At 46.1% G+C, this 12,404-nt stretch overlaps 3 protein-coding genes across 3 annotated transcripts; 1 reads left to right on the top strand and 2 right to left on the bottom strand.

Annotated features, from left to right (window-relative positions):
- Nucleotides 1-2,113: 2,113 nt before the first annotated feature.
- Nucleotides 2,114-2,881, top strand: LOC147972788 (uncharacterized). The gene has a single exon (XM_087523661.1). The coding sequence runs from the start codon at nt 2,281-2,283 to the stop codon at nt 2,752-2,754; it is 474 nt and encodes a 157-aa protein (XP_087379787.1). The 5' UTR covers nt 2,114-2,280; the 3' UTR covers nt 2,755-2,881.
- Nucleotides 2,882-6,049: 3,168 nt separating this feature from the next.
- LOC147972787 (uncharacterized) lies at nt 6,050-8,372 on the bottom strand. The gene has a single exon (XM_087521694.1). The coding sequence runs from the start codon at nt 7,090-7,092 to the stop codon at nt 6,505-6,507; it is 588 nt and encodes a 195-aa protein (XP_087377820.1). The 5' UTR covers nt 7,093-8,372; the 3' UTR covers nt 6,050-6,504.
- Nucleotides 8,373-8,495: 123 nt separating this feature from the next.
- On the bottom strand, nt 8,496-11,505 carry EMB3006 (embryo defective 3006). Its single transcript, XM_087521695.1, has 9 exons — nt 11,339-11,505; nt 11,017-11,196; nt 10,836-10,904; nt 10,648-10,677; nt 9,970-10,002; nt 9,740-9,810; nt 9,258-9,339; nt 8,840-8,929; nt 8,496-8,753 (listed from the first exon to the last, which is right to left on the bottom strand). Exons 2-9 carry the CDS (start codon nt 11,101-11,103, stop codon nt 8,709-8,711), a joined length of 507 nt encoding a protein of 168 aa, XP_087377821.1. The 5' UTR covers nt 11,104-11,196; nt 11,339-11,505; the 3' UTR covers nt 8,496-8,708.
- Between the last annotated feature and the right edge of the window lie 899 nt (nt 11,506-12,404).

Raw genomic sequence — 12,404 nt, 5'->3', positions numbered from 1 at the left:
CACGGACATATTTCATCTTCACATGCACATGCAACCGTGCAGCGCACATTGACGTCCGAGTGCACCACCTTGTGTGGACGATAATGCGTAACCGAGTAGTTGTCGAGCCACATCTTCAATTCCAAGAAGGTTTCGAACTTAGACCCTTTAGAAATCCGGTTCTTGTCGTCTCCCAAATCACGGTGAGAGCTTGGCCTAACCCTAAGAGATATAGATTTGCCACCATCCACAACGGCTTCATCCGCGAGACTAACATCCTTGAACGATGGTGTCTTGTGATCCCGACCGAATACCTTCTCGAAAGCTTCAACATCCTTCACCGTGAACCCCTCCTCATCAGGAACTTCGTCATCCGAATCCGATGCATATGCACGGGGAAAAGGGATGGAATGGTCCATTGTCTCTTGCAAATGATATTTGTCAAGATCACCCACATTGTTGTCATGGAGATCAACTTCATTGTCATCGTCCGCATACTCATCATTTTCCTCTTGCAAAGCTTCATCTTGGTTGTTTGTAAACGGGCTCAATGTTGGCCTCACTTCTTGGGTCAAAAGAGGTTCAACAATTTCATCTCGCTTCAAGGGTGGGGGGCTACTAGCAACCAAAGGGGAGGGTTTCCGGTTCAAGTCCAAATGCAAACTTGAATCAACCTTCTTCGTTGCAAATAACTCAAGAGCCTTGTCAAGTGAATCGGCCACCATTTCCTTGTATGCAACCCGACGTTGCTCCGAGTTGACACGCATTGTCTTCCAACGGATGTGCATTCCAAAACCTACATTATGCCTTCCCTCCAACTCAATGATATCACTAGGGTCCATCCAATTCAAATCTTTCCTCACTTGTTGCAAGAGCTCCGCATAGCTAGGACTACTATCAAACACCATATCAAGCTCATCCGTTTCCAGTTCAATATTGCCTTTCAAGAAGGCATCTTTGTCCCCATGATGAACAAACACACATGTTCTTCCCATCCCTATAGGCATTCAAACAACACAACGTAACATTGCTTCCATGAGTACTAAGTTAAGGATTAACACGGAATACAAACCCTAAAATATATATCAAACAACAACCCTAACCCTAACCATAACCCTAACCCTAACCATAACCCTAACAATAACCCTAACCCTAACCATAACCCTAGCACCAACATAAGAACACCCATAAGAATAACCCTAACATACTAACAAAGCCTAATTATAGGAAATTGGCAAACAAAGATCTCACATCTCCATGCAAATCTCTAGATCCAAACAAAACTAGGGTTTCCCCAAACTAGCATTACTTGGATTAAAACAAGGGGATCGGAGAAGATTACCTTGAGGGGGGGTTTGACTTCGAAATCCACAGACAAATTCTTTAAATTTGCAAGATTTGGGAGAGGATTTGAGAGGGGGGAGAGAGGGGGAGAGGGGGCTAAGCTCGGGTTGGGATGTGTGGGGTGAGGGGAGTGGGGGAGGGGGCCAGCCCCTATCTAAGTCACAGTGTAGCGCCCGAGCACTAGGCGCTGCACATTACATGTGTGGCGCCTAGTTCGGAGGCGCTGCACTGCTGGGTGCGGGCCCAAGGGCTGCCACGGTGGACTGACGTGCAACGCCCAGAGCTGGGCATTGCACAGTAGTGTGTGGCGCCTGTGTGGCGGGCGCTACACAAAAGGGTCAGGATCGTGAAATAGTTTCACGGGCAGTTCATTCTGTGAATTGATTTCGTCCCGAGGTCAAAATTATCAAATTTGCCGCCGTCGCCGAACCCAGACCCTAACAAATTATGAAAAAAAATCTAAAAATGAAGTCTTCTCATGGACAAGGGCCGGGATCCACTCCGCCTCAATGGTCCTAAGGCCATAGGAAGACGAGGTGGGAGGCAGAGGAACCCTAATTTTTTGTGTAGGCGGCGGCTGGCTAGGTCTTCTCAGGCGTATGACGAGAGATAATACTGCGCGTTCTTTCATTTCATTCTATTAGGAATGGCAAAGGGATACAAGTTAGGCGTAATCACACATTGATTCATTTTCAAAAGGGAAAAAAAGAGTGAAGAAGAAGACAATTGAATTAAGTCCAAAACCAGAGTGGCGAAACAAGACAGCCGCAAGGGAATTGTCGAGTGGAAGAAGAAAGGCGGAAATCAGCGGAAACATTCTGGGAAAGCTCAACCCCTGCCTTTCTTTCACACTACGTCCTGACTTGGCCGAGAAGGCTCTGGACCGGAGCTCCTATACAAAGGCTCGACTGGAGCGGTAGTTCGCCGGCATTGGCACTGGCCAAGGAGGCAAGGAGCATGGACCCGGATGTCGCACTCCACCTCCAGATCGCCGCGGTGGTCGTCATGGCGGTGATCATCGTCGCTCTAGCCGTCGCGGCCTCCGGCAGAGCCTGCGACGACACGGCCGGCGCCACGGTGAGCGCCGCGGTGCACGACGCCGACGTCGAGGCCGCCCTCGGCGACGACACGCTCATGACGTACAAGCAGGCGGCCGCCAGGAAGAAGGAGAAGGAGAAAGAGAAGGCGAAGGAAGAGCAAGAGGAGGAGCGGTGCGCCATCTGCCTGTCGGAGTACGGCGAGGGCGAGGCCGGCGAGCTGGTGCGGGTGGTGCCGGCCTGCGGCCACTTCTACCACGCGAGCTGCGACGTCGATAAGTGGCTCCGGAAGCGCCGGACGTGCCCGCTCTGCCGCGGAGGGCTCGGGCCGCCGCCGGCGCCGCTGCCAGGGCTGCCACGGCCGGAGTGCCCGCGGATGCCGCCGTCCCATTAGCTTAGCGTGCCTTCTTTTTCGATGCGTGCTTGTTACAGTTGGTGGGACTTGAATTCTTGCAAGAAAGCAGAGGATGCGCGCTTGCAGCTCAATTTGCAGGTGGAAATGGCAATTGCAAATTCTTTAACTTTCCGTTTCTTCCAAGGAAAATATTGTATTGTCACGTCAGTTACCAAGAAAATTCTGTCGCAATGCATTGTGCAAATGGGCACCGGACAAGAGGCTAGAACCCCATCTCACATACGCCGATTATACCGATGCCATTTACAATATAGTAGTACATAAATTACAAGCAATTTTATTTGAAGTGTTTTCGAGAGAAGAAAAAGTCGATGCCAATAGCGAGCCGACATCGAGTTTTTGCTTGGGCAAGCAAAGACCAATCCGTCGACTGCCAACCGGCTAGTATCATCAATCAACTTCTAAGCTGAGCAGTGTGAGCAGAGTCGTGTAGTCTTTGCGTGGACTTTGACACAGTACTCCTAGCACCTCCCCTTGTATTTTAACTCTAATTAACCTAAGCTACCACTTAATTGCGTGGACTTTGACACAGATCGTGCAGGCGTCGGCCATAAACTTGTTGTCTACTCCTTCCTTCCGTTCCTAAATATTTGTTTTTTTTTAATTTCAAATGGACTATCATATACGGATGTATATAGACATATTTTAGAGTATAGATTCACTTATTTTGCTTCGTATGTTGTCACTTGTTGAAATATCTAGAAAGACGAATACTTAGGAACGGAGAGTATATAGCAACGCTCTTGTTTGAGACTCGAAAAACCAAGCAAACTATTTCCGCCCTTATATGATTAGCTCCCCAAACCACCTTTGAGAATTTAACTCCTTAAATTTTAAGAATTTGAACTTTTGGCACATAGTCCTTCCTCCAAGTTTAACTTCCCAGATCACAAGTCTGCACAAGGCACTCAAATTAACCTAAACTGTCACTTAATTAAGCTCAACTATGGCTCTCCTCCTTGTCGGAGGGGATTGCGTTGGGCTCACGCCCCTTACCGAAGCCCGCAAAGAATGCCTCAACGGCAAGGTGCTGCTCAACCGCCTCTTGGTCGGCGTGGATGACGGCGAGCTCGGCGTGTGCTTTACCAAGGTGCTCCTCGAGCTCCCCCTCCTCTAGCTCACGTTGAAACTCCTCCCACGGCTTGAGCTCCGTGGACTATGGCGTTGTCGACGTTGCCATGTCCATCTCGTCCTCCTCTTCCTCCACCAGATTTGTAGGATTGGTACCTTGGGAAATATTCCTAAGAACTGTTTTGGTCTTCTATTTTGGAAGAAAACCTCTATCCACTCAAACCTTTCGGTACATTTCTTTGTTTTTCCTATAGCATCAAAGACTCGTCATCCAAATTCCCATGGTTTTCTAATCCTACAAAATTCAAGAGAACACGCCACTCCAACACTTATGTTATCATGGTTCCTGCATTTTGAAAATTAGGCTGATCAAAATGTCCTCAATCTTCTATGAGTCATATGGTTCTCAAGAATTGTTAACATTATAACATAAGATATCGCATATTTGTTGTAAGGGGTGATACTACGGAATATAGAAGGTACACTTGGAGTGTGAGTGCAATCATGAAATCGTTATAAGAGTGATAGGGAAATCATCTCATTATGTGCACAACCACCACATACAAATTGGAAAATAAGAATAATTTTTTTTGAAGGTTATGATGGGAAATATACCATTCAACTCTTAATATAGATTAAAACCATGTCTTTCAGGGGACATTTTGTAGTATTGAATGATACACAACATATTAGCACAATCGACGGGCCATAACGACACACTAAAATCCCCTCCCCCCCCCCCCCCCCCCCCCAAAGAAAAAACATATTAAATCGTATATAGTCCTTTATACAAGAAACATAATAATCACTTATACAAGAAACCCAAATCATAGTCATGTTGTAAATTGCGTTTGGAATCCTCTTACCCCACTTGTTCTCCTCTACCTCCTAGGCGATTAGGGTTTCCGCCCCTCCCCCTTGCCAGTGCCGCTGCCACCTACTGTCTATTGCATTCATTCCTTTTTACGGGTTTCTGGTCCTTAATATTGTAATATTACATCTAGAGGTTGGGCTAAAAACGAATAAAAATGTAAGATATCCCTTTCTTTTCATTTTTAACACGATAGTACTCGTTTTCCCTTCTTCAGCATCTGTCTATTGAGTTGAATTATGCGAGTATTAAATGGGTGTGATATATCAGAGCATCTTTAGCCCTTCTTCCTAAAAGCATTAATCCCCTCCCCCCTAAAAAATAGTTGGCAGGATTATCGCCCACCCTAGCCCTCCCCAAAACCTTTACTGCCCCCCCCCCCCGCCCCAAAGTTTCTCTCGCTAACCTACTCTTAGTAAAAATAAGGGGATGCTCACGACTCGGTTGGGCACGACCGTTGCTGCCACCTTGTTGTCAGCCACCCCTTGGCTTATCCCGCAACCCCGCATCCTCCACCCCCACCGTCTCTGGAAAAATACCGACTTATTCACTTTTTTGTCTTCCCCATAGCCTCCCGGCATGAGCAAAGCTGCAATATGAGCAGAGGAGCACACACAAAGGAAAAACATCACATAAAGAAGAACACATTGGCCAACGGCTGCCATCGCGGATTCTGATTAATCGTACCGTTTTGGACAACATGATCGTGCCACTGGGAGAAGAAGGAAGACGATAAGAACACATTCAGACGAAAAACTGCCCAAACCAAGGCCCATGCTAGCCCATGGGCACCATCTACTGCCAGAAGACGTTGTTGGCCGCTTGGAAGGAAGGAGAGGAAGAAGGAAGAAGATGAAGAGAGGCTTACATGTAGGTAAGTTTAGGGAAAAGATTAGGTGGAAATAGATTCAAAATTTAGAAAATTAAAGGATAGGAGAAGGACTAGAGATGCTCTTAAATACAGTATGTTCTTGGTAGGTCTTTCTTTTTTGACAGAAGACTGTAAAGGAGGCCCCTATAGTAGAGTAATGCTAGACATACAAAGAGTTACGGGGGATTTAAGGCTAGTGACTTTTGATTGGAGATTTGGGAAGGGGGGGGGGGGGGGGGGGCACTCTCGTGAAAATCAGGGGGGCGGGTTAGTTAGAAAGAAAGAATCCTAGTCAGCATGTAATTACGTGCAACTCTTTATACGTTTAACATTATTGTCCTATAGTATAATTGGTGCAACAAACCCAAATTGCAAGTAATATGCCTTGAACATGAGGGTGGGTGGGAAGGCATGAGCCCCTTTCTAACACTAGGCTCCTGCATGTAGTTGGTAAGAGTTATTTACCTTACGAAGTGCAACGACATCCCAAATCGATTACCCTTGGGCGCGAGCAAACTTCACCTGCAGATAGACTTGCCGAATCACGTTGAGAGTGCTAGTTCAGTTGTATGCCTGAAACTCCACATATGAAGGTGCCATTGGTGGCCCATCTTACAGCATTTATCTTTGGTGTATGTGTTTCGTGTTCATGATGGCCTTTTCCGTTGTTTTAATCTTCTGAAGCTCGACCCGGCATGCTCAACATGACCAAATGGGATGCATGGGACGCTATTAAAGGTCCATTTTACTTTCCAAATCCATCCTTGCAGCAGGGCGTCACCGGTCACCACGCGTCTGCTAAAATTCTTATGATGATAGCAGACAAATCTAAGGAGGGAGCCATGAGCGGCTACATCACCATCTGGTAATGCCACGAGACAACAATAACTAAGCTCTGTCCCGAAGAACACAAGGGTTAAAAGTACTCCTGGCCCAAGACTTTGCCACCTGAGAAGAGGTTGAGGCAGAGCAGGCACGCAGCCAGCAGCACGCCCGGGATCCACCAGCTGCCGCCCTCCTCCGAAAACATGGCGCACAGCACCAGGCAGAGCAGCAGCAGCATGTAGAACCCCAGCCCGCAGCCCCAGCCCGTCCAGTCACCCCCGGCCCCGGTGAAGCCGCCGCCGCCACCGCCGTAGCCGTAGCCCCGGTGAGGCGGGTAGTAGTATATCCCAGCCAGGTACACCGCCAGCAGCAGCAGGAGCGCGGCAAGAACGATGTTCTGGATCAGGAGCATGACCAGCACCAGCACCGCCGGCACCAGGACCACCTCCATCTGGTTGCTGAGGAGGACGACGGCGAGCAGCAGGAACCCGGCGGCGAGGATGAAGACCATGGCATTGTCGGCCACGGTGTCCCGCACCTCAGTCACCCGCTCATAACACTCAAGCAGGGTCTCGTTGTAGATGACCCACCCCAGGGCCAGCACCACCATGAGGGGCACCATCGGAGATGGCCCGTGGCGGGCCGCCCCCCACGACGGCGAGGTGCCCCAGTAGCTCATGGCAGCCTCTCCGTTCAGCTTGCTCCCTATGTCGCTTCTGATCTTGCAGCTAATAAGTAGTAGTGGGCTAGCCGTAGAAGATGACAATATAAATATATAATGCAGGTTTCATCAGCTTCTTCTGGTTGCAACTAATTGTAACTACCTGTGCTTGTGGATGCTGATGTCTACTGTCCTGGAGTATAGTGGAGGCAGTGAGCCTACTTTAATCTGGTAGATGAACAAATCCTGGAGAAACATGGCATATAAATAGGATGCTTAAAGGTCAGGTCATATTCATGCATTTACAACACCATTCAATAATCAGGCTAAGAATGAGAAATTCGGCCATGAGTCATCAGGCAAACTACACATGTGGAAAAGCTGATTCCTGCTAATTGAATTAAGGAAAAACATGTCTCAGCAAGTACCTGTATGTATCCACAACCTAGCCTGGAAGATTGAGGTCCACAAGAGAACTCAGTAGACTATCTTGATCTTACCTTCTGTGAGTGAACCAGTCAACTTTTGGCCAATATCACCACCACCCCTGATTTCATCATGCAAAATGAGAATTTCACAAAGACCTCAGGATCGATGGAAACCCACCCCGTCTTACAGGGAAATAATTTTCCTAAAATTCAGACTTGAGACTGATCTCTGAACAAACTAACTATGCACGCAAAAGGCGAGGAGAACGCCTGCTTACTATACAAAGTAAACAGAGTCTGGATTTGCCTGGATGGTTGTCTTGGTGAACCCCAGCTTCTCTGCCGGCCAGAGTTTCATCTCCAAAGAAGCTGCTTGTGTAGAGCACTTGGTCACTTGCTGCATTCCCTTCAGACTCCACACCCCACCATGATTACATCCCAAACCAACCAATTTTAATCCCGTCCCTAGCTGCAATCCTTCTGTAAGTTCAATTCAGTTTATCATTCAGCATACGAGGCAGCTGTTCCTTGTATGTTTTTTTACACTACATGCTAGTAGCATATCAGGAGCAGCTAAACCTATGCCATGATTCAGATCAGAAATTTTTCCCTAAGAAAAGGAGGCAACAACTGGCACCATATTAGGGTGGAAATTTACAAGAAAAAAAAATGAAGAAGAAGAAGAAGAGGTAAAACGGCTATGCTATGGGTGTTACAGCAACCCCTCTGAGATTTCAACTTCAGAATCAAAATGTGTTCATTATTTCCTTTTTGACAGATTTCCTTCTACTCCCTCAGTAAAGAAATATAAGTGTTTAGATCACTATTTTAGTGATCTAAACGCTCTTATATTTCTTTACAGAGGGAGTATATAACTGCAGTAATTTGGGGAATACATGCATTTTTTTTCTTGGGATTTTCTCATTAAGACTTGGACACCAAAGTGAAAAACAAATGTCAAGGGAGAAAATGGAACCAGGAGTGTCATCTGGATGATCACTAAAGCAAGCATCAATTATGGGTGCAGGAAACAGGAGCCACAAAAATACAGAAACGCAACAGCTACGTCTTGCAACTCAGAAACAGAATCACACTACAATTGGTTAGCACCATTGGTTCATGGGGGAGCATGACTCCTGACTCGACCTCCACTCTACAACCACACAAAGCTACACAGCAGATGTCTCTTGATTCCATCAGAGAAGCTCAATGGTCATCGTAGCTCTGACACGCAGAATTCCATTGCTTCAGCTGCAAAACAAGTCCCAAGAAATCGAATCAAAACAGGAAGGGTAATAAGAAGAAAGCACGACAGAAACATAGACCTAAAGTAAGACCTTCGTGAGAACATCTCTTGTGTCATTGAAATCCTCCCCTTGCTTCAAGGGTTCGATTCGGGCCTTCATGGCATTGTTCCTTTCTTGAGTCTGCGTTATGGTGTGAGCAGAAAGCTAATCAATATTAGTTTGAGACGAAGATAAATTGCGTTGTCGGCGCTTCTTAAGGTGACCATCATGTAACACTTACAGCAGTAACAGCACCATAAATTTTGTTTTTGTTTTTTTGTGGTGGGGAGGGTAACATGTTGCAACTAAATACCATGTTGACAGCAATGGAGTGATAAGAACTCAACTGCTATTTAGTCAAAACTTAAAAAAGACAAATTCAAAACTCAACCACAGGGCATGGAGTGCTGAAGGACCATTTCAATGATAAACTTAAAGGTTGCAAATCTGCTTTTCAGATGGATAATACCTTCTCTAGTAAACCTTTTAAACGTTCAATTTCATCCTTCTTCTCCTTTGATATCCTTTCTTTGATGTCTTCAATGCTAGTCCTGTAAACGAATGAGCTGTCATCTCAAGTAAACTATATTCTGTGACTTTTAACAAACAGCAACAATTCAAGAAAAGATGTGCTGAATTTCCAGAAAGAACATCATTATGCATTTATATAGGCTCATAATTGAATGAGCTTTCATTCCAAGTGAACTGTATTTGGTTAACCCTGGACAAAGGATAATTCAAGGAAAGCTGTGCTGGATTTCCAGAAAGAACATATTCATGCATTTATATAGGTTTGGTAATGAGTAGCATGCACAAGAGAACCTCCACTGCAATTGCAAATCCTACCCAGCCTATCCATACCGTATGATCAAATTTCTTAGAAGATTAAACACTATTTAGAACCCAGAAATTCCACAACAGAATCTCAAAGCCAAAGGAAAAAGTTCATACTTGTCTGAAGATAAAACATCCAGAGTTTGTTCTTCAACAAACTGATCTACCTTGTCAAGGGCAGTAGCAATCTAAAACAATTGATAGTCATGTCATTAAACATTTAAAAATGCTGCTACAAATCACAGCATTTGTCGTGGGTGTTAATAAACTTGACGCTGATTATGTTGAGCCCAAAGGTGTGCTCAAAATCTATCAGCATCGTCAGGAAGTATTGGTCAAGAAATTACTTCTATTTCGTCGCACACATTTCGGAACTCCTCCTGCAGCATGAACAAGAGGAATCACTTCAATACAATGGCATTAATACAGTGCTGGCACATGCAAGAAATAAATAAAACATCATCAGGTTCAGCAAACATAACATAAGATATATCAGCTTCGTAGTTCAGCTGCATATGCAAAAGTAAACAAATTAAGCGCCCAGTCCGCTCAAAATATTGTGGTTAGGCACATGTAAAGGGATCAAAGGAGAGCAGATACTAGCAAAATTGGCACTACTAATTATGAATTAATCCTGCACTATATAGTTATTAGCTCATCGCCTTCTTTTTAACCATTGAAATGGTGTTTGATAGCCTAGACATTGAGTATGTCTTGCCATACCCCAAGGCGCATAGTAAAGTGAAATGACACTTTTGTGAGTAATTGCACAGTTTACAAGTAATACAATTCCATGAAAAAAGGACAAGACAAGGTGCTGGGTATTTCTGTTTCTGAAGATAAGATTGTGTCACCAGCCAGTTAGCACCACACATATCTAGAAATGCACGTAATGTATGTTTTTTTCAACATATGCAGGAGTTGATCAGCCAGTTAAACTCTGCTGAAAATTAAGTATTCAGTGCAGCCTTAGATATTTGCATCATACTGGAAAGTAGAAACCAGCTTGGGCGCAATAACTGTACCACAATGTTGCCATGCAAAGACTTGATCACCTGAAATAAAATAAAAAGGAAAACAGATCAGAAGTTAAGAGCTACATTCAGACACAGATACACAATCCAAACTTTTAATGGCATATTGAGTTGCACGTAGGGCAAAGATTGTGAGATTTAGCAGTAACTGTGGACTGACGAAAGATTGGAACACTCACATAGATGAACATTTGGTACAGGCGCTCCCTTTCAGCATCAGTGAATGATGGGAAAGCATTGTTAAGATCCTAAGATGCAAGAATAACACACGAGTCAATTCATCCCAAGAGCACATAAGAGGAACTGATCTGACTCACGGCGTGGGCCTGAAGCTTTTTCACTAGGCGGGAGGGAACCAACCTCGCGGGAGAAGGCGGTGAGTATGGAGCGAGCGGCAAGCTTGAATGACTTGTCGAGCTTGCCGTACGACCCCGCAGCGGCCGCCATCGACGGTAAGTTCAGGCGAGGTCGAGGCGCCGCGACTAGGTTTTCCGATTCCGGTGGAATGGTGGGCGGCTCTGCCTAGATGCCGTCGGTTGCCTGCAATAAGAGGGGATAATTGCTAGGGTTTAGGGATGGGGATGGTAGGCGGTTCTGCCCGCCAGCGTGCAGTCGCTCCGTCTCTCGCAAGTTCGCCCCTTGGCCATTTTTTTCTCAGATCGAGGGAGGCGGAGAGGTTGACCTGCGGGGGGGAGCGACGCGTCGGAGATCCGCCGCTCCGGCGAACGTGGAGCAGCTGAGAGGAGAGGCGCGGAGGCGGCAGATCCGGCCGGCGCGGGCTGTTGGCGGCGGGGACGAAGCGGTGGCCAGGAGAAAGTGGACAACCTGAAAATGCGATGTCGAATTGAAGCATTTGAACTGGGTTGGAGTTGACAACTTTTAAAGAATAATCTTTTTTATTTTAATTCTTATTGCGAAAAAGGGCTAAGACCATACATTAAGCTTCACGCAACCTTACAAACGTCGTTATATAGAAAAAATAAAAATACAATCAAAGATTTGGGAGTACCAGAGTCTTCTGCCTCATGCATCCACCGTCAACGCATGTGAGCATAGCTCGACAACGACCTTATAGAGGCAACGACCAGGAAGTCATCGATTTAGATCAAGTGACGTCGGTTGTTGCGATTTGCAAAGCAAATTGCCACCCCCAGAGAAGAGAATGCTGATGAGGGCATGTATATAAGAGACCACACGCCCTGGATGGGGATAAGCACACCAACGAAACGGGGATAAGGCGAGGAAGACATTATTCCTGATATGAGAAATTGTCTCCGATATATCGCACCAAACCAAACATGAAGACTCCCTAATGAAAACATAAGACAAATTTCTCATGCCGATGTACGCCAGATTCAGAATTTGAGATCGAACACCGACGTTCAGGGCCATGCATCTATCATGTCTTCTTCGGTGGCCTAGCCAGGTTGAGCAACCGTAGAAAAGCAATCGTGTTGGATTCGTCTGACTGCCACCGGCTTCACCAACGCAGTCATCAAGCACCGCCTGGCAAATACCTTCACTCGAGCCCTCATCTCCTTCTCCGACTGCAGCAGCCCTCCAAGACCTACAGGCCTTCCCCTAAAAAACCGCCCTGAACCGGACATCCTCGCCGCCACCTGCACCACGCGCCCTACCTGCGGCGAGAGGTGTTGGTGTTGGGTGGTGGCTAGGGCTTCGTGATCGCTTGTCTCATCACCTCTTTTAGAAAATGTTTTGTAACAATGAAGAATCACTTTTAGGAAGTC

Source organism: Triticum urartu, chromosome 5A, assembly GCF_056163025.1.
Source record: "Triticum urartu cultivar PI428250 chromosome 5A, HENAU_Tu73, whole genome shotgun sequence".
Taxonomy (NCBI): domain Eukaryota; kingdom Viridiplantae; phylum Streptophyta; class Magnoliopsida; order Poales; family Poaceae; genus Triticum; species Triticum urartu.
This window is presented reverse-complemented; position numbering and strand designations above follow the sequence as displayed.

Coding starts and splice junctions, on each gene's coding strand:
- LOC147972788 (XM_087523661.1), top strand. CDS start 2,281: ATGGACCCGGATGTCGCACTCCACCTCCAGATCGCCGCGGTGGTCGTC.
- LOC147972787 (XM_087521694.1), bottom strand. CDS start 7,092: ATGAGCTACTGGGGCACCTCGCCGTCGTGGGGGGCGGCCCGCCACGGG.
- EMB3006 (XM_087521695.1), bottom strand. CDS start 11,103: ATGGCGGCCGCTGCGGGGTCGTACGGCAAGCTCGACAAGTCATTCAAG. Junction 10,678..10,835: donor TGTACCAAATGTTCATCTAT/GTGAGTGTTCCA, acceptor ATTTTATTTCAG/GTGATCAAGTCTTTGCATGG. Junction 8,930..9,257: donor TAAAAGGTTTACTAGAGAAG/GTATTATCCATC, acceptor ACCATAACGCAG/ACTCAAGAAAGGAACAATGC.